Raw genomic sequence first — 20,827 nt, 5'->3', positions numbered from 1 at the left:
TTATGGTACAAACAATCCCTGACCAGAGAGTTCTTCAAGCATTTCAACAATCTCGAAGAACTCTGTCTTCCAAAAAGGGTTCCTTGGATGAAAAGTATTGTTCACACAAAGGTTCTAGGTAGAGCCTTGGCCCTCCAAGAAGAACCCTTTTGGAACCCTTATTTCTAAGAGTGTATCAAGTCAGCCCACAGCATCAATCCCACTGTCAGAAACTCCATGATATCGTGGTACAATATGTTCTGCCTTTATTTGTAAATCATCTTTGACATTTAAAGTAGATCTTCGATGGATTAGCTTGCTCCCAGACTGCATTAAAACACACTTAATGTCAAATAGACTCACAAACATTTGCAGAAAATCCTTCTGAATTACCTTCAAAATAATCAGTGCAGTTTCTGGGAAATCTTTGTCCTTTTCCCAAGAAAGTACTGGATGTGGTTTCATTTCATTATCTTGTGGGGCTCGTTATGGAAGGAACTGAAAGGCGTCTAATGGGACCGAAGTCATTAACACCCAGTTAGGGAAGAAATTGCATTTGATTGTTCCTCATTGTGGCAGGAAGGGAAAATGACTCCTGTATGTTGTAGTTTTTTTGTGCATTCAGAAAGTCCAGAAGAGAAAGAGGAAGGAAACAGAGTAGGAGGAAGATAATGTCTCTCTGTCTGCTTGTCTCTTGCTTTGTGTGTCTCCTGTGAATAATCTAATCACTGAAAACCAGACCGCATTTCTTTAAAAAACTAATATGTGTAATTGCATAATGCATGTAACAAAAAGTTGATTTTTGACATGCTCATGTCATAGACTACATTTTAATTTAATAGGTGTCTTTGCAAGCATTACTTGATATGTCATTTCCAATTTTATCTACATACAAGTGTTCAAAATGGAACCCAAAAGGTCAAAACAGTCCCACAATTGTCTCCACTTCAGCCCTAAAAAGTGCATTTCTCTAAACAAATTATCTTCATTCATCTGTGTCTTCCTGACTCATCTTCTTCCAGCCATGCCAGCACCATGGGTTGAACTGTGTCAGTGTTGGTCAGTCAGTATGTCTGTCAGTCCACTGATTTTGACAAGAATGAAATATCTCGATAAATAGCTGTCAGACAATCTAGCCTTTGGGACCAGCTGCAAATGTTTCAGGGCTTCTGGGTGTAGCCACTGGATATCCAGGCCAAGACAACTTCTTCTATGTGCAAGTCATTGATTACAGTCCATTTAGAAATTTGAGACCCAAGAATGGAGTTGGATGCTAATCACTAAAAAGACATATTGGATTGTTAATTTTATAAAAGCTAATAAAAAGCTACGTAGACCTCAGAGAATAGATAATGGGTGCCAAGATTGTGTTACTGCCAATGAGTCCTCCTCTTTTCCTGTCCACTCGAACTGTCTACTTGCATGCAAACAAAGCATGCTCAAACCTGATTGACTTGTATGAATTTTTTTTACCACAGCTATGCAGATGACACTCAACTAATCCTGTCTTTCACCTGGTTTGAAAACCAGGCGGCAGCAGAGATCTGAGTGTCTGGCTGACATCTTTTAGTGGCTGTCGGAAAACCACCCAAAACTGAACCTGGACAAGACCACAGAAAATATTGAACTTTCCAAGTACCACCTAGCTGTTTTGTGCCATTTGGTGGTAGCATCTGCTGTTGAGACTTCACTGGTTCTTCACCAACACGACCACAAGTTCGCTGCCGTCTGCTTCATTTTCAATACAGCTGCTCAAAATATTCTCCACCTGATCTGATCTCTTCTCCATAATCATTCCTGTTTGGAGCCATGATTGCAGTGTTTTTGAAGCATTTATTAGCACACCTTAGTACTGTTTTTCTTCAGTTGATACCTGAATCGATTGATACCCAATTAGTCAAGACTGATCTGCTCTTGCTTCCAGGGGAGGCATCTCCCATCCATGACCTCTTTATTCCAAGTGAGGACTCTGTGGTGTCCCCAAGTCTGACTGGCAAGGAACCTGAGTGTGACATTGGGTGACCAGCTATCCTTTGCTGCCAATATCACTGTGACAACTGGCAGATTCATCCTCAGCATCATTCAGCATTAGGAGGATATCTCCGTTCTTCACCCAAGCAGCTCCACTCCTCCGCACTCTGCACTGGCTACCAGTGGCTGCTCAAATCCAATTCAAGACATTGGTACTTGCCTACCATGCTTTGAAGGGCTAAGGCCCATTCCACATCCAGGACATGGTCCAACCATACACTCCAGCCTAGGCTTTGCTGCAATGAATATTTCTACAACAAAGATTGGACAGCCAGCCTCGTCAGTGCTTACCCTCACACATCAGCACAGACTAATAACTTAGAGGCTGACGGCCTTCAGCTGTTGGTCACTGGCCATCTTGAAGCTTGGCACTTCTTGTTCAAAAACACTATTAAATTACATTTTTAATGCCAGAACTCTCAGCACTTGGCTAAGTAATTGGTGTGTCACTGGGACTGCTCAGCAATCCCATCAACAGAATGCAGCAGTGTTGCTTCTTTGTGCTTTAGACCATTAAGAGAATTAAGCTTTTTTCAAATAGAGAGGATACTAAACAGTTTTGAACATTCATCACAGACTGTCACCCACTGGTAAAATACTTGGCCATTGTTGTCAAGAGGCCTTTCCCAACACAGAGTACAATGACTCTGAACTTGTTTTTTGGCATTTTGAACACAGAGGCAGTGGTAGTGTAACTTTACTGGCCAGTAAATAGATGAAACTTGTACCAGACTATATCTGATGTTCGGAATTCTACATCTTGCATATATACCACTGTTCTCTTTAAGATGTCCATGGATTTTGACCAGCCAGTTGATTTGAGAGCAAGAAGACCGGCTTGTCTTACAACGCTACCAGGCTCTCAAATCACAAAAGTTTTGGCCATCCTAGTTACTGCAAACTGCATGCTAGGATACTGGCCAACCCAACCCAAACATCCACCTGTGGAGACTGAGTCGACATTCTGTGGGGTTATTATCATCACTCCCTGCTTGGTGTTTCCTTTTGAGGATATACCAAAAATCAAAACTGGTCAGTTTCATGAGTTGGCATGTCCTCATACCTAAACGACAGACTAGAGTACAAACAACAGGCAGCACCAGACCTTTAGTATGTTACATAAGTCACATGACACTCGTGGCTGACATTGTGAAATAGCCATAGTTTGGTTAGGTTTAAACAACAAAATTACATGGTGTTAAGTCACATGATATGATGCAACTTAAAGTCACTACAAGGAACTTTCAAAATTTGTTGATCTTAGAGGCTCCTGTGGACAAAAGCGGTAGTATTCCCACTGCCATAACCACAAAATACGAAATTACGCAAAAAAAAAAAAAATCTACTCTTCATTTTAACTGGCTAATCCACTACTTACTGGGACTTTGCTTGTGAAAATGTAAACACCGACTAATTTAGTCTGATTTTAAGGAGAATCCGACATGGTGGCAGTCATTAAGAACAACCACACAGAAACAGCCAATCTTTTCACAGATGGTCTCGTTGGCTTTATGCAGGTCATATAGAGACATCAGTTAAAACCTCATTGTAGTATCTTTTAGAACTTTAATTTTGGTTTCACACGGGATACGAACCATGGGTGAAAGTAAAGCTCATCGCACAACAATAAACATAAATTTGGACAATAATAACCCATACAGCTGTTTTTCTGGTGAGGAAAGGCTGGAAACATTTGTAGTAAGATGGATCATGAAGCTAGCATTGACCCATTCACACCAGTAGCAAATATGATTTTTCCTGCAGCTGCTTTTGCGGTGGTCTATTATATCTTTGCCCTTTGAGTCCTTTTCTGATTTTTGAAGGACATGCACACACATACGTGACTCAGCTTTGTGTTGATAAACAGAAAAGACAGAACAGCAAACAAAAAAAATCCACATCCCCATCTTTCCCCTTCACTGATTCCTTCTGTTTTTCACTCCTCCCCGAGTACAGCAGCTCTGTGTGCTGCAGTCTCTGACATCATGCATCCATTAGCCACACACAGGAGACTTATCGAAATGAAACAGCATGGTTGCTCCTTAATCAGTTATTTGTACATACTGACGCCCGGGCCAGCAAAGCAAAACAGGCACAGCAGTATCTCTATTAAACATTCATTTAATGCATGAATGAAACATGCATTTTTTTGCTTTACTGAAGTTGACTAGTTAATACTTACTCCGTTATTCAGAGTACATTTTATTCCTTTTAAGTGCATAATAAAAAGTTCATATTTCCTGTCACATACACTTCATATGTTAGCAGAGCTTTTGGTATTGAATAAACATTTTTCTATCTGGATATTGATCAATAGCATTGTGGTGATCGCACCTATTCAAGGTTGCATTTTTTTATCCGACTGTTTGCTTTGCAAACTCAGAGGATGCCTGATAGTTCACAGTGAGAAGGAACAGAAACGGGAGTGGAAAGAAAGAAAACAACATCCGTCATTCTGCATGTCTGGCTTCAACTCTCACGCAGCAGCAGAGATAAAAATAGAAACATCCATCAGACATCTGACACTCTGTTGTTCCGATGGGAATGCTGTCGATACAGTGAATGTGTCCGAATGTCAACGTCATGCGCTGCTGTTATGTAACGGACACGCTGACACTCTTCATACCTTTCTTAAATCTGTTGTGTTGCCAGTTTTTGAAGCATCTAACGGTGCATATATTGAGCATCTCAGAGTGTGGTAGAGGGTAGAATCAATATAATACTCATTCTTGACAATTGTGGTTAATAATTTTTAGTCTTTTGGTAGGACATGATTTGTCCTGACACTCTAATCCCACTTTGTTGATGAAAACTTATTCCTTAAGAACTGATTTTGATTTGCTTTAATTTTTTTCTTAATTTCTAAACTTGCTCTGCGCCAGAAAACACCCCGTCCCAGACAAGAATTCACAGCTTTAAACAATTTAAAAATGTGTTAAAAGTTTTCAAAATCTAAAACAACACCAACTGATAACATAGGTATAAAACTGTCCTATTATAATCATCTTTTTTTATGAAAATGCTGGTCCTTAAAAGTTGTGTCCCAGATTTCAGTCAACTTTGTCAGATTTTAATTAAAATAAAATGCTTTAATCAGTCAAAAAAGGGTTATCTATACCCTAAGGACCCCTGTCTCACTTCCTGGTTCAAAAAAGGCAGGAATACTGCTCAAGCACATTATAACGACATCACAACTATGCTGATTAAAACATTTTGTCAATTCTGTAAGACGTCAACTTGACTTCTACATGTAATAAAAAATGGTCAGGGTTGGTAATCTGGTGCCTCCACTCCTCTGGGAAGGCTTTCCACCAGACTTTGGAACTTGATGCTGGGCAAAAAAGCCTGATTTGCAGTTGTTGCTCCAGTTTATTCCAAAGGTGTTGGATGGGGTCGAGGTCAGGGCAAGTTTATCGCAATGAAATGTAATCCCACCACTGACCTCATTTAGGATCATAATAGCCAGACGCTCTTCCTCAGCCTCTCAGTGCTGGCCGCTGTACCACAGCAGGGAGCAGAGATCCTTCATGATTGTCATGGCATTACTCTTGTCATGGCATTCCTGTTAGGACGCTCCTGATGGTGCGGAAGTAGAAGTATCAAGCATCTGAGGTGCAACTGGCTTCCCTTTGTCTCTACTAAGTCAGTATGTAGGGTCCAGGTAAGGCCCACGATGATGTGGACACCTTGGTACTTATAGCTGTCTACCCTGTCTACTGGGGATCTCTTAATACCATGCTTCTTTCCAAAATCCACTACCATGTCCTTAGTCTTGCTGGAATTCAGGCATAGATGGTTGTCCTGGCATTGTAATCTATGATTTGTGGCCCACCACAAAAGCAGTGTCGTCAGCAAACTTGATGATGGTGTTGTTTAAAGTGGATACATAGTCTTGGCTGTACAGACGGGGGCTCAAAATCCAGCCCCGGAGTGCTCCAGTGTTAGGGCTAGCAAATTGGGAAAACCGTTTCCTTATTGTGTGTCGACATACTTTTAGCCATATAGTGTCTGTCCTTCTTAAATCCGGTTAATCAAGGGTGAATCTCATCCTTACATTGTTCCAACAGAACTACTCCCAGTTCCTGTGGTCCATTTAATCCACCGAATTCTCTGCAATCACCATGCCTCCCCCTCAGCAAACAATTTTATCATCTGCCATCTTATCCACAATCAATCCAGTACGAAAAAAAAACTACTGACGCACATGATGTCTCATTATTAAACTGTGACGAAAGGCCAAATTACTGTCCAACAGACGCCTCAAGAGTCAAGTGTCTTTAAAACCAGAACAAGGCTGTAACTGTGCAGCACTGACCTTGGAGAGTGCAGTAAAGGGCGCTCATTTGATACGCATCACTGGGAAGCTAAAGGAGAGTAGGAAGGAGAAAAGTAAATGGTGATGAAGGATTCTGTGTGTCCTCTGTGTCCCCTGTGTTTGTGGTTTTCTGCCTGTGTGTATGTTTGTGTGGACATGATTTATTCATGTTATGGAGACACAAATGTGTTTTCGCCTTCTGGGGACAAAATGTAAGGTCTGGTGTTTTGCTTAAAGACTGTAAATAATCATAATAATAATTATAATAAAACTATTTATTTGATCAATGTGAAAATGGTTAACTCCTCCTAGCAAGAGCTACTTCAGCCTCCATCTCAAATGAAAATTGTGATGTCTGGATGTATACACTCACTTACCTATGATTGTTGGGGAAAAAAAAAAACAAAATAACAAGAGGAAATCAGCTAACAGAAACACAATTTAAGGCTGAATTAAAAATGTGGAACAAAACTGCTATTCACTCTGATAATAAGGCTAGTTTTGTCACATCATTATACTCCAATACCTTTACATAAATGTAATGAAATACTTTGATTTAACGGATATTTAATTTGTATCTAAAAAGTCTCAATTTCAATTTTTTATATATCTCAGTCAATGGAATAATTGACCCATCCTAAATCCTCTTCTGTGCTGACTTCTGTGTTGACTTTCTCCTTTCCTGTTTCTTGCAACTAGATATGCTATGTACTAGGCTTGTCTATATGAGTTATGAAGTTGAAAAAAAGATGATGCTGGGATACCTGTAAAAGTGACATACATAAAGCCACATCTTAAGTTAGCTAATGTTAGCAAAACACTACCTAACTAGCTAGCTAATGATTGATGTAGATTAGCTTGCTAGTTAACTAGGGTTTTGCTACAGAGCAAAATATTAGCTAACTAGCTAGCAAACGACTGATGTAAATTAGCTAGCTTGTTAGCAAGCCAGTCAACATTGCTAACTATAGCTAATACAGGACATTATTATATATATATGTCATTGTTACAGGTCTCTTAGTAATGTATTTTAACCATTTCCAAACCCTAGTTTTCATTTTAATATGTACAAATCTAGCACATGCAAGAGTCAGGACAGGAGAAGGCTGATCAGGGTTTCAAACGGGGCGGTACCTAGGAAGGGTCAATTACAAAATGAACAGGTAAAAATGCCCCACTCTGCTGCCATCTAGTGTTTGAAGTCTGCATGATGCTGCCCACACTGGTCTTGCCCTAGTTGATGATGTCACAGTACCTCTTTGGAGACTTGGAAACTGTACCTCTCTGGCCTCAAACAGACAAAAGTCTGATCACACACACCACTTCCCCCCTTACTAACTCACTCGTCCCAACAAGCATTTTCCACAACTCTGTAGTGCAGAGAGAAGCTGCAGCAGTCTAATTACTGTTTAAACATCAAATCAGTCTCCCAAAGTGAGCTGTTGCTTTAATGTGAGGAATGCTGCTGAACCACAGGGATTGGCTCCTAACACAGGACAGCTTTCCTCACAGATTAGATTTCAGTGGGAGAGAGATGCAAAGAACAGTGTGTACTACAGCTTTTGCCAGGGATGTTGACAGAAATGAAGATGGCAAAGATGTGAAGCGAAGAAAGGTCACAGATATTTTCATGCTACTATGCTTCTGAATAAACATGATAACCCGATTCTAACCAGGGCAAAGCGGTAGTTCTAGCCCACACGTCCACCCGGCCTACCTGTGGGTTGTCCTCCATGACATAGCGGATCTTCTCCACCACGTCGATGCGGCGCTGCCGGTGCAGGGCGTTGATCAGCTTAGCCAGGTTGGCGTCGCTGTCCCGGATGGTCCAGTGCTGCAGCGCGGCGTAGGCCCGCTCGTGATCCGACGAGTAGCCATTGGAGAAGGCGGCCACCTCCCTCTCCGTGGCGTTGGCCAGCGACTGATAGATGTCTATCCACTGGGTGCCCACCTGAGCCGCCACCAGCTTCAGGATATCCACTCCTGAGCAGAGAAAGAGAGAAAAAAATGTTAGAGCTTCAAGATGAAAGAAGAGGGCTTGTGATCATTTGCTTCACCACTAATCAGCCATTTAAAATAAAAAAGAAAGAAAATGAGACTCAGATGATTGCTGGATTTCCGCTTAATTTAAAAATGTGGGGCAGTAGCAGTAAGCTGTGCTAACTAACAGGATGCAGCAGCAAACAATTTGCCTCATTTCCAACTAATGGAGCCCTCATGCTATACTCAACACAATACACCATTGTTTTCTTCCTGTCAATTACACCGAACATCTACATGGAGTGTATATGACAGCTTATGCCACTGCTATGTCATTGAATGATATGTGTGCATTGGTCTGTCTCCTGTGATGAACACAGTTGCAACCTCCATCTCAAAATTAGTCAGGTTTTAAGCAGCTTTAACTTATTAGAAGTTGTTATAAACAACATTCATAGTTGTGAAAGTCTTTGGAAATCTGTCAACTCCAAGCTAGAATCAGGAATAGTTGATTTGTCTCACCCAATCACAAGGAGCCAGCCTTGTCCAAGCTAGTGAGTTTGACATGCTGGCTTTACAGGGTCACTCCTAGAAATTTTAGATGTCACAATCATTTTTCTAGATAAACTATGACTCAGCTTATGAAAACAGTTGTATAATGTTCTCTATGACTCTGAATGACAAAATTGAAAAATAACTCAAAAGACATCCTTGATTTGTTGTGGCTTGGGCTTGGAGACTTTAAACATATTAAAAGAAAACTTGTTACAAACTGGAGCAAAAGTGTTTGAATCACTTTACTAAATAGGTCAATGTCGAAAGACTGAACAATAAAGTCAGTGGAGCTACATACATCTTGGTAATATTGGGTCTGGACACATATTAGAGACTAAAAGTCAAGCTATCCTTGCCTCTGCTGCTCCAATTTTGTCAGTCAAAGGTCTGGAACAGTAGCCTGGCAACCACATGAATTTCACTTTTTCACTTTCCATTCAGACAGAATTCCATCAACCTTGGACTCGGTCAGGTCAACTACTACCGTGTATTAAACATAGGGAGGGTTCTATATGATGAAAAGTCACATGTCACATGTTTTGCTGCTCTGAGTTGGTCTATCCAGCTGTGTCCACTCAACTGGTCCACTCAGCACAATGCATCACGAAACACAGATCAAATAGTCAAACTGGACACTCATTACTCATCAAATATATAATAAGATTAATGTTACAGCATTGCCTGTTTTCTCCTCAGAAACATATCTCAGTGTAGCATTTAGGTGTAATACCAGAAAGATCGCAACCAGGCTGTCACTGATCTGTGCCCTGCTTGAGAATGGAAAAGAACCACTACCTCACCTTTCACTGCTCTGATTCGTTGTACATCATATTTTGTCTATCCAAATCATCCAGAGGCACTCTGGTCTGTGTGTTGATAACGCCCCTTGGAAATCAGAGCTAAAAAGTGATTATTTTTTGTATTATTCAACTATTAAACAATTAATTTACTTAAAATAGATATCAAAACCTTTTCTCATTAACGTTTCAATATTTTATTAAATCAAAATCCTGAAAAACAGAAACATAAAGACACAAAACAGACACATGAAGTTAACAGCAGCAGTGCAGACATCACTTTTAACACGGGGATGATGAAGAAACTTCTGGAGAATACAGACAGAGCAGTTATCCTGCTGTGATAAGTCACATCCAGTTTGTGGAGCTAAACACCGCCAAACTGTTGCATCTCTGTCTAAAATACGACCACACTTTAGATGATCCGGGTGAGGCTCCCTGCAGCCTGTTACCCCGGTGAATCCATGCTCTGACTGGGCGCAGAAGTTTATAGCGATATGCAAGTCAATGCATTTTCGTAATCGGTGACTAGGGGTGTCCCGATCTGATATTGATATCGGTCCGATATCAGCCAAAAAACGAGTATCGGATTTTATTTTTCTGTATCTAAAATCTCTGATATAAGCGCTCCAATAAGCAGTCCATTTTCCGCTCCAGCACTTCTATCCATAGGTGACTCTGGTTGCTGACTATTCTACTCTGTTTGAGTAACATCACTTGATCAAGCCTTTTCTAACATTCCACACTACAAAATAAGTAATAAAAGTATGTATGATTCGTGCTGATATCGTATCGGATCGATATTGGTATCGGCCAATACTCAAGGCTGCAATACCGGTATCATATCAGAAGTGAAAAAGTTGTATCAGGACATCCCTATTGGTGACGTTGATTACGTCAACAAATCGCCCCAGTCCTATTCCAGACTAATTAATGTGGTGATGCCAGGAAACCAGAACAGACCTACTGGATGGACTACAATAAAGTTTGATACATATATCCACGGTGCCCAGAGCATGTATCCTACCGACTTTGATGACTAACTTTTCTGCTAGCTCTGAATGCAACATCTTGACATTTACTGAATGCATTGTCATGAACTATGGTGCAGATGTTTATGTTCTCCTTAACTTTTTCATTTACTTCCCAAATTAGGTCATAATAAACTTGCTATTCAGCTGTACTGTGTTTAGTGCTGCTTAGCAATTATTAGCATGTTAACACACTAAAGGGTGACCATGATACATTGTACCTACACTGTACCTGCTTAACATCAGCATGTTAGCATCATCATCGAGAGCATGATGAATGTTAATATTTGGTTCAAAGTACCACTGTGGAAAAATTCCACATTTTGGTACCAGTGCAACAAATCTGGGTAACCTATATTTACTTTTAAAATTTCCCTGGGAGGTATTTGTATGATTGCAAAGATCCCTTCCAGGCACTTTCAGACATAAAGCTTGTCTGCAGCAGTTCTGCAACATGATGCTTTCCCTATCATGCTGTCCAACTAAGTCATGAGGCCAGTGGCACTGAAGGAGCTCAAAGAATCCATGCACTGCAACAGATCCACCTCTTAACCAAGACTTCAACTTTCCACACACATGCTCAGGATTGCATACACACACACGCACACACACACAAACGCACACACGGGGTGATGCAATAGACAGCATGTCATGCCATCAGTTTTGGATCTCCCTGGGTCAGCTGGGGCAGTCTTCTTATTTTAGTACAGTATGTAGACACACACCCACTGTGTGGCTGGAAGTGCTGGAATTCACAGAGTCATTCATCCTGCAGACGGCTGTTGAGCCACTGCAGGATTTGATTCTCAAAAGCTTTTGGTGATTACACCAAACACGTCAGGTTGGATCTTGTTCTCATCGATCGCAGTTCAGCGTTCGGAGATTTGAATCTCTCAAGCAACGTTCCACCACATACAATAAGACAGCTCAACATTCCCAGTGCTACATGAATTATTAGCATGTTTCCTTTTTAGATTACATTTTGTTCACACCGCCAGCTTTCAAAGAAAACCACAGCTTGTAAACAAAAGTCACATGGAATCGCAAGTGCTACATTTTGTAACCAGTACAAGAGGTCACAGACTGTATGTACAGCGGTTAAAAGAAATACTTTACAACTTGCTGCTAAGCATTCTGGATGATAGACCTGTCTACACTTGTTGTAATTCATCTGGTGCTCATACCAGCTAAGTATAACTGAAGCAATACCAGAACATGGCCATCAAGGAAGCCTGCATGTAACTCTCAAATCTCTTGTTATGACAGTCTTTCTATGAGGAACTGTTGACTATCAGAGGACAATAAATATCTGTCCAGTTGTGCTCATAAATCTGTATGGAAAGCTATAATATTTTGGTTTTCTGCTGTTGTTTTGGACCACAGTTCTTTTGACAGAGCAAGTTCCTTATTTATAGGAGGTTCATATCTCATGTGCTCTTGAACTTGAACTCATTTGAACTGGAAAGGCAGGATATCCAAGTTCCCAGTCAGTCAGATTAAGTCGGATTGACTGATCAGTATTTGTTGAGCCCAGATCTCAAAATCCAACATGGCTGCTCTCTGTACCAGCTTTAATATTCATGATCAGTTCTGTTTTTTGCATTTATAGACATGTTGCTAAAGTGTTTGTTTGTGCAAAATACTGCGAAATGGCAAAAGAGCAAGCAAAAAAGCAAAAGTTTTCCTGGAGGCATCTTGGTCTTCTGTCGTGCTGTACTGGAAGGCTGTTAACTTGGGTGTGGTGTCATTCCCAGCTCCAACTTCAGAGATAAATGGAACCCAGTAATAATGACTCTTGGGTGGGTCAGAGAGCTATCCACTATTGAAAGCATAAATGTAACCAAGAGCCACTGGAAACTGATTGCATCCATCTGTCAAAAAATATTCACTCCATCCAGGTGCAACTATGTCAATGAGAGTTATGTGGCATTCACTACACAGACCACTACCTACTAAGGCTTTGGCATGATGGCAGCTGACATAAGAAATTACTCTGACTTTAGCTGTTATTCTCCCTGACACCTATAAACACATATCTTTTGTAGCATTATTCTGATCCCTGATCCATGCCAACACTGCATGATGGTTGGTTTTGGAACCACTTCAGTACTTCCCCTGTTTTCATTTGGTGTCAGAATAACAGGAAAAATTAGTTCCCGATCGGAAAATCCCCAAGAAACGTTGGAACAATGGCTGAAAAAATTTTGCCTCACAACTTGCCGAGATGTTGTCTGTTGGCCTCATACAAACAGGAACATGGCGAACAATAAATGGTCACTTGATAACTTTTTATTAATTCATGTTTTGCATTTAGCTCACATCTACTTTGTAAAATGATAAAGAGTCATGAGCCGACCCCTCACCCAGATATAACAAGTACAACAACAACCCTACGTTTTGTATAGCAATCATATTTTTCCACATCTTAAAGTCAGAATAACAACCTCGCAACTTGGTAAATGGGACCATCCAAGGAGCATGTGAGTGCAGCATTATACAGTTATTGATTCATTTAGAAACACTGATTGCTTGTTAGCATATACTTCCCAGATAAAGGAGCCGCTTAAACTCCCAAGACAGGGGGGGTGAGAGGTATTGTCCGTGATTGACGTCAGCTGGGCTACTCTCACCCACCTCCTCTGTGGAATCTAGAGGGCAGTCCAGGACAGAGCTAGCCCTCTTAACCACTCTATTGAGTCATTTTCTGTCCCTCTCTGTGCTTCCACAACCCCAGCAGACCCCTGCATAGAAGACTGCAGATGCTATCACAGTGTCGCTGATGGTCGCCATAGACAGTAGAATAAGCAGACAGAGCAGAGGGTCTAAAAAATGAGGCCAAATATAAAGCAAAAATACCTTAAACCTGCATTCTTTCTAATGGCCAGCAGGGAGAAACTCCACTAGTTGCAAATAGAAGTCAGATTGTATGGAGTCTCAAGAGAAAAAGACCAACCTCTCACTTTATGACTTCAGCAAACAGTTTCCTAATGAATTTATGGTCTCAGTTGCTAATTTCAAGTCTTCTTCTGTTAAGCATGATCTTCATTTTGTAAATTATTGTCCTATTTAGAGTAAAATAGATGATAAAGCAAGGTATGGTTTAGGGCGGGGCTAACAAGTTCTTATTAGTAAATCCTTTGACAAAACTCAGATTAAACTGTCAGTCTAGACAGTGCTGATCAAATATGTCAGGATTCAATCATTAATTGCCTATTTCTTGCTTTAAATGTTTACAGAATCATAATTTAGTGTACTGTTTAGTTGTAGTACAAGAAGGATGGTGAACAGGAAGTTGCCTTGTATTTCCGGTTTCCAACAGAGCCTCCTGAAACTCAGATCAATTTCTGCTGATGGACGAGTCAAAACCAAGCACCAAGACAGCAACCCTTGTTATGCCAAACTTGAGGCTTCAGAAAGGTCGTCCCCAAACCAATGGGTGACTTCCCAGTGGCTCTGTCTGCTAATTCTACTATCTATGTGTCCTGTATACTCCAAAAGATCTCTGTCTCCTGAGCAGTTGAAGCAGATTAGCATATGTCGACACTGTTCCGCTTTTCTTCTTCCTGCCAGCACTTCTATAGCAAAGTGGACAGAAAGCAGCCTCTAAGGAAAGTTAGGAACAGCTGTGGTTTTTTAGAGAAACACACATGACCTGGATTGGTTTTGTTTAGTCAACTAGTCTGAACTGTGCAGGCAGCTGTCAGAGTTGTATCTGATTACTGGAGCAAGTTACCATGGATTTGCAATGCATTTAAGCTAAGATGCTTTAGTCGCATTTCATTTTACAGCAAACCAATCACACTTAACAAGCTGTACTTTGTGTCAAAAGAGACAAAAATTTTAAATAACATCTTCTGTGCTAGACTGTTTATTAGACCCTCATTAGACTTTCTTAGAGGGTAATCTGAAACACATTACAACAGAACTGCACTGTAAACTAAAGTGCATTATTTCCCACACTCATTAGACATTTTATGAGATGATAATTAGGGACACATTACACAGGACTGAACTGTAAACTAACGTGAAATGTGTCCCTAGTATAATGAAATATAATAAGGATCTAATGATCTCAAGGGTCTAATACTATCTCATAAATATTATTTCTTTTTTTGGTCTAATTTGATTTAGAAATATATACATATATTTAATAGTGTATAGTGTCTGATTGGGGTACAACTACTGTCAAATAAGAAAAATATCTTTTCTACTTTTTGTCCAACTTGTAATGTCTTATTAGTGTGTCATTAGGGTGATGATGATGATGATGATGATGATGTCTAATTAGAGTATAGCTTTTTCAAATTATCAATGCAGAACAACTCTAAGAAATGTAACCGTTCGTGTGTCACAGTGAATACATGCATTTCAAATAGCCTCACACATTGCACTTCACGATCTCCCTGGTGACACAAACACATCGCCGCTCGGTGTTTCTCCTCAGCCATGAATACTGATTTTTCAGGAGCAGCTCTCCCCCTCAGACGTTCTGCTGCCTGTTCACACACACTCTCTGCTCCACTTCCTCCCTGACTGTTACGTGACTTGACAGTGACTTGGCTGGAAATATAAATGCTGACTCATCTGTTTGTCAAGCAAAAATATAGCGCTCAGTTGCTTTGAGTGACAGGAAAGGCTGATATCCATGCGTGCTCCTGTATAAACGCTTCAATTGGTGACACAGAAACGTTATAATGATGAGTGATTGATATGCATGTGGCATGAAAAAAGTCTCATCAGAGGGTGTGATGTGACAGGCTCTCAAGTATTTAAGAAGTAGGATGGTGGTGATGAACATGAATAATTAGGTCAGGAGGCGTCTCTTAACCTAATTACCTGAATGGGTTTTGTGTGTTGCCTCAAGGTGTTTTATCTACCACCTGACCTTCTTTTCCTGGTCCTTCAATTGAATAATCTACAGTATCTAGACTCTACATAGATCTTGATGAAAGCTGTTCAGACCATATTAAATAAATCATTATTCCATTTATTCAGGTTGTGCTGACCTCCACCACATCTCTCACCTATTTAGATCCAGAGCCAGAGAGTCCAAATTACAGGAAGGAAGCACCTCAGTTTAATTCATCCTCCTGTGTCAGAGTATAAGAGGAATAGTTCGCTGTACAGCGTGACATGGGAGTAGATTTTCATTCCTGTCCCATCCCAAACCCGGAAAAATGGCTCCCGTCCCATCCCGTTCCCATCAATCCACAGTCAATCTCCTGCAAATAACTGATCTATTGTCATTATGATTCCCACTCCTGCACGTTCCCATTGACTTTTTTTCCTGTCCCGTCCCCGTTCCATGATCAATAGTGAAATTGACTCCCATCCCACGTGAATTTCACAAATCCCAAGTCAGCCTCTACACAGTTATGAGACGGGAGTTGAATACTTCTTTGAATCCATCTGGACGTCACGTTAGCAACTGAGCTAAGCTAACAAGCTAACAAGTGAGAGAGCTTCATTTCCACTCTTCAACAATTTTTAATGAATGAACCGGTGTTATGCCCCGGTCTAGGGGAACCCTGGACACAACAGATAATGCGCTCCCTCCGTCTTCCCACACCAAAGAAGGCCAGCAACCACGTTTACAGGTTCAAAAAGGGAGCAGTTTTTATTTTGCTTCAGGGGGAAACACAGGCCAAAACAATAAACAAAACAATCTAAGAAAAACCCTAAACTTACCTAACGAAAACAAAAGGGAAAAGAATGACAAAATACTAACCTGATCTCCTAACAAAAACATAAACAGGAGAAAACAGGTTCACAAAATAAAGGCTGCTCCCCCCCTACTAAACTGCCCTGCTATTTACACATATTTACAAAAGGTTTCAAGGGTTCGAGGCTTACTCGAAATATGCTCACAGTGCTATCAACAAGTTACTCGAAGCTACTACAGTCATCTACTGATCTACAAAGGCTACCAAAACTGAACAACTCGTAACACCGTGCTGGCGGTTCTTTGGGGTGTGGAGGCTGGGGAGAGGGAGAATGCAGGCCGTCGGCGCTCATGTAGGCCTAGGGCTCCGCCCCCTGACCAATCGCGCGGCAGCAATCGTCGTCATCATCATCATCATCATCATCCAGCGCCACCTGTTCCCAATTCACACTGGAGCAGCAACACACACACACACACACACACACACACACACACTAGGGAGAGGAGACACTATAGCAAAAGAAAAAAACAAGAACAAATTCACAAATGACCCACAGGGTCATAACACCCCCCTACCTAAAAGTCGGACATTTACCCCCCTACAGTAAATGTGCGATTCAATGAGCTCTAGACAGGGTATCAGCAATGATGTTCTCTAGTCCCTTCTTATAAGGGATCTCAACACTAAAGTCCTGAAGCAACAACGACCAGCGCATTAGGCGTTGATTACTGTTCTGCATCCGGGTCAAAAACACAAGAGGGTTGTGGTCAGAGAACACGACGGTTGGCGTGGAGCTGGACCCAAGGTACACTTCAAAATGTTGTAAAGCCAACAACAAAGCCAATGCTTCTTTTTCAATAGTGCTGTAGTGCAACTGGTGTTTTTTGAACTTTTTAGAAAAGTAGCAGACCGGATGATCGACGCCCTGCTCATCCTCCTGCAGGAGCACCGCGCCCGCACTGAGCGTGCTGGCGTCCACCTCCAACTTAAAGGGGCGCGTGAAGTTTGGCGCCGCGAGCACAGGAGCGCTGCAGAGGAGAGCTTTGGCAGCTTCAAAGGCCGCTTGACATGTTTCTGACCACTTAAACAGGGATTTGGGACTTGCTAAGCTGGTGAGCGGAGCAACAACATCAGAAAAATTTTTACAAAACGCCCGGTAGTACCCGGCCATCCCCAAAAAACGGCGGAGCTCGCGGCGCGTCTGGGGAGCCGGAAAATCAACGATGGCCCTTACCTTGGCCATAACAGGGCAAACTTGGCCTTGCCCTACTCTCTTACCTAGGTAGGTGACAACAGCCTTACCAAACTCGCATTTGGTCAGGTTGAGCGTCAAAGAGGCGGCACACAAACGGTCAAAAATCTCACGAAGTGTTTTCACGTGTTCAGTCCACGTCGATGAATAGGCCACTATGTCATCGAGGTAGACCTCACAGTTCCTGACCCCACAAAGGACAGTGTTCATCAGCCGCTGAAAAGTGGCTGGTGCGTTTCGCAACCCGAATGGCATGACCGTGTACTGTAAAAAATGATCAGGAGTGACAAAGGCGCTGATTTGAGATGCGCGTCTAGTGAGTGGGACCTGCCAATACCCCTTAAGGAGATCTAATTTCGTGACGTATTTGGCAGAACCCACACGGTCGACGCAGTCATCCATTCGGGGTAGCGGGAACGAGTCTGGTTTTGTGACGGCATTAACCTTGCGGTAGTCATTACAAAAACGCGGGGTCTGATCAGATTTGGGCACGAGAAGCGAAGGAGAGCTCCACGAGCTACAGCTCGGGACGGCGAAACCGTGGTCAAGGAGATACTTAACCTCCTGCTGCATAATGGCGCGTTTCGCCGGGTGCACACGATACGCGTGTTGTTTAATAGGTTGGTGAATTCCCACGTCAATATCATGTTCCAGCGCATTAGTTTGAGAGGGAATATCACCGAACAGAATCGTCCGTCTTAGGCTTGCTTACAATTTTTCCTCACGGCCCAAAAAGCATTTTACCCATAAGCCTCCATTACAAAACAGACATCTGTAAAACGGTTGACCTTGAACTGTAAACAAGGGCAAACATAACTCTTTTTATTATGATTTTATTTATCCTTTTTTTTTTTTTGAGTTTTTGATCGATACAGGTTTTCCGTTTTCATTTCTTAATACATGCATAGTGTGTAGTCACTACAAGCGAATGTCCTTTTGTCCCGCTTAATGCAACAGAAGAGAAACTTGTGTTTATAATGCACTCAAAGGAAGGAGACAGAAAAAGACAGTCAACATCTATTCTGACACGATAATACTAAACTTTTGATCAAATGTTCTTTAGCATCATGTGAAATACAGATGTTTTTTGTCTTCAACTATATGCATTGTTCCCTGTAAAATCCCCTGTGCACAAGTAGATACACAATTTAAATCGCCTTGTAGGAATGGCAGACTCTGCCAGTAACAAAGCAACATATGAAAAAATGTGATGCAAAACAGTGGAATACAATTTATAGCACTGAACTTTTTGTTTTTAGTATTTTCTGTTTCTAAGTTAGTTCATTTCAGTCATACCAGCCCTTGTTCTAGGTTTTTGTTTTCCACCAGTGTTCTTTTTGATAGCTAAATCCAAAATTTTAAACAAAATTTCCACAAAACATTCATTAAAATGGCATTTTTTATTGATTCTGTGAATTCACCAACCCATATTTTTCCCAATGAACCTCTCTGTACTCCAGAGCCATTACACTTGCAGAGCATCAATACAGAATTAATTCCACCCCTTTTGATAAGCATCAGGTTGATCCCCGATTAATGTTTGGTGTAGCAAACATGCTAAGTGCATAAATCCAGGCTGAGAGAGGGAGATTAAATGGATGAAAGCCAGTGGTCGTAATTCATGGCTCGACACACACGTAGACAAACTCACGTGTACAAATGTATACACACAGAGAAATGCGAGTGCACACATGCCGAGAGGCAAGTATAAATAGACATGTGAAGCCTGCACACATGCTTCTGCAGACACTCTGACACACAACACACACCTCCAAACCCGACCACCGTAGGGTTAACCTCAACCTCAACCTAAAGCTAAACCTAATTATTAGTTTAACCCTCAACCCAAGTCATAAACCTAAACTAACCTCACCATTAACCCTTACCCTAAAACTCAATAACCCCAAAGCAGAGCCCTGATCCTACACTCTTAAAGGAAATGTTCCAAAGGGGCAAAGGTTCTATGTAGAACTATTTGCTTCTGAAGAACCCTTTTCTGAAGAAAGGGTTTGACGGGGGTTCTTTGTAAGACTAAGGGTTGCATTAAGAACCCTTTTTTTTTTATCCAGAGAACCCTTTTTGGAAAAAAAACAAAATCATTGCAACATGAAAAGGTTCTCTGTAGAACCCCCTTGGTGGGTTCTAGATAAAATCTTTGGAATATAAAAATGTTCCGGGTAGATCCTCTTGAGTGTGGTCTAGATAAAACCTTTGGAATACAAAAGGGTTCTTGGTAGAACCCATGGGTGCGTTCAAGATAAAACCCTTGTAATGCAAAAAGGTTCTTGGTAGAACCACTTGGGTGGGTTCTAGATAAATCCCTTGGAATACAAAAACGCTCCCTGACAAACCCCCTGATTGTGTTCAAGATAAAACCCTTGGAATAAAGAAAGGTTCTTGGTAGAACCCCCTTGGTGGGTTCAAGACAAAACCCTTAGAGTATAAATTGGTTCTCAGTAGAACCCCTGGATAAAATCCTTAGAACATAAAAAAGTTCTTGGTAGAACCCCCTTGGTGGATTCGTGTTAGCACCCTTAGAAGGTGGAATGGTTCTTGATAGAGCCCCCAGAGAGGGTTTTGGGTGGAACCATTACACCATAGAAGATTCTCTGTTCTGGGTGAAACTTTTCACAGATGGTTCTCAGTATAATCCTTTCTAGATAGCATTTCTGAAAGGTTCCAAATTGAACCTTTATATAAGGCTCTATCACAAACCAGAAAGGGTTCTCCTATGGGGGAGAGCCTAAGAACCCTTTGTGGTTTTAGTAGAGTGTAAACTGACCATTTGTATGAGTGAAAAACAGTTTTTTTGACCTCATTTTTCAAAGTGACTCAAAATGGTTTTAAAAACTCTGAGGTAAAGGACACGTGGAAAAAAAAAAACAGACACAATCCTCTTCTCCTGCTCAAGATTAATAAACTCGCGTGAGTCCCAGAGGGACGCGGACGACCTCGCGTGCAGGCCTTCTGGGCTGCGAGAGCCTGTCGACTCTCATCCACAACGCACAGCGACAGAAGAGAATCCCCCCCGCTCTGCATGCCTCGCTGCTGGCTGACCACGCTTAAATGACCTATATAAGTCTCGTGATGATTCAGTATGTCAGCCTTCGGATGTATCCATGTGTTTGCATGGTGAAACAGTGAGACGAAGTGTGTTTATTTCTGTGTGTGCGTGTGTGTGTGTGCACTTGTCCCTGAGCTCTCCAAACCAAAAAAAACTCCTC

At 41.4% G+C, this 20,827-nt stretch overlaps 1 protein-coding gene across 1 annotated transcript in view; it reads right to left on the bottom strand.

The window, feature by feature from the left end:
• Positions 1 to 20,827, bottom strand: part of tnfrsf21 (tumor necrosis factor receptor superfamily, member 21) — a 69,687-nt gene that overhangs the window by 13,904 nt on the left and 34,956 nt on the right. The window contains exon 4 of the mRNA XM_084737672.1: positions 8,043 to 8,308. Coding sequence (XP_084593798.1) covers positions 8,043 to 8,308 — 266 coding nt within the window. The remainder of the gene's footprint in view (positions 1 to 8,042; positions 8,309 to 20,827) is intronic.

Source organism: Lutjanus erythropterus, chromosome 15, assembly GCF_056507025.1.
Source record: "Lutjanus erythropterus isolate fLutEry1 chromosome 15, fLutEry1.hap2, whole genome shotgun sequence".
In the NCBI taxonomy this organism is placed as follows: domain Eukaryota; kingdom Metazoa; phylum Chordata; class Actinopteri; order Lutjaniformes; family Lutjanidae; genus Lutjanus; species Lutjanus erythropterus.
This window is presented reverse-complemented; position numbering and strand designations above follow the sequence as displayed.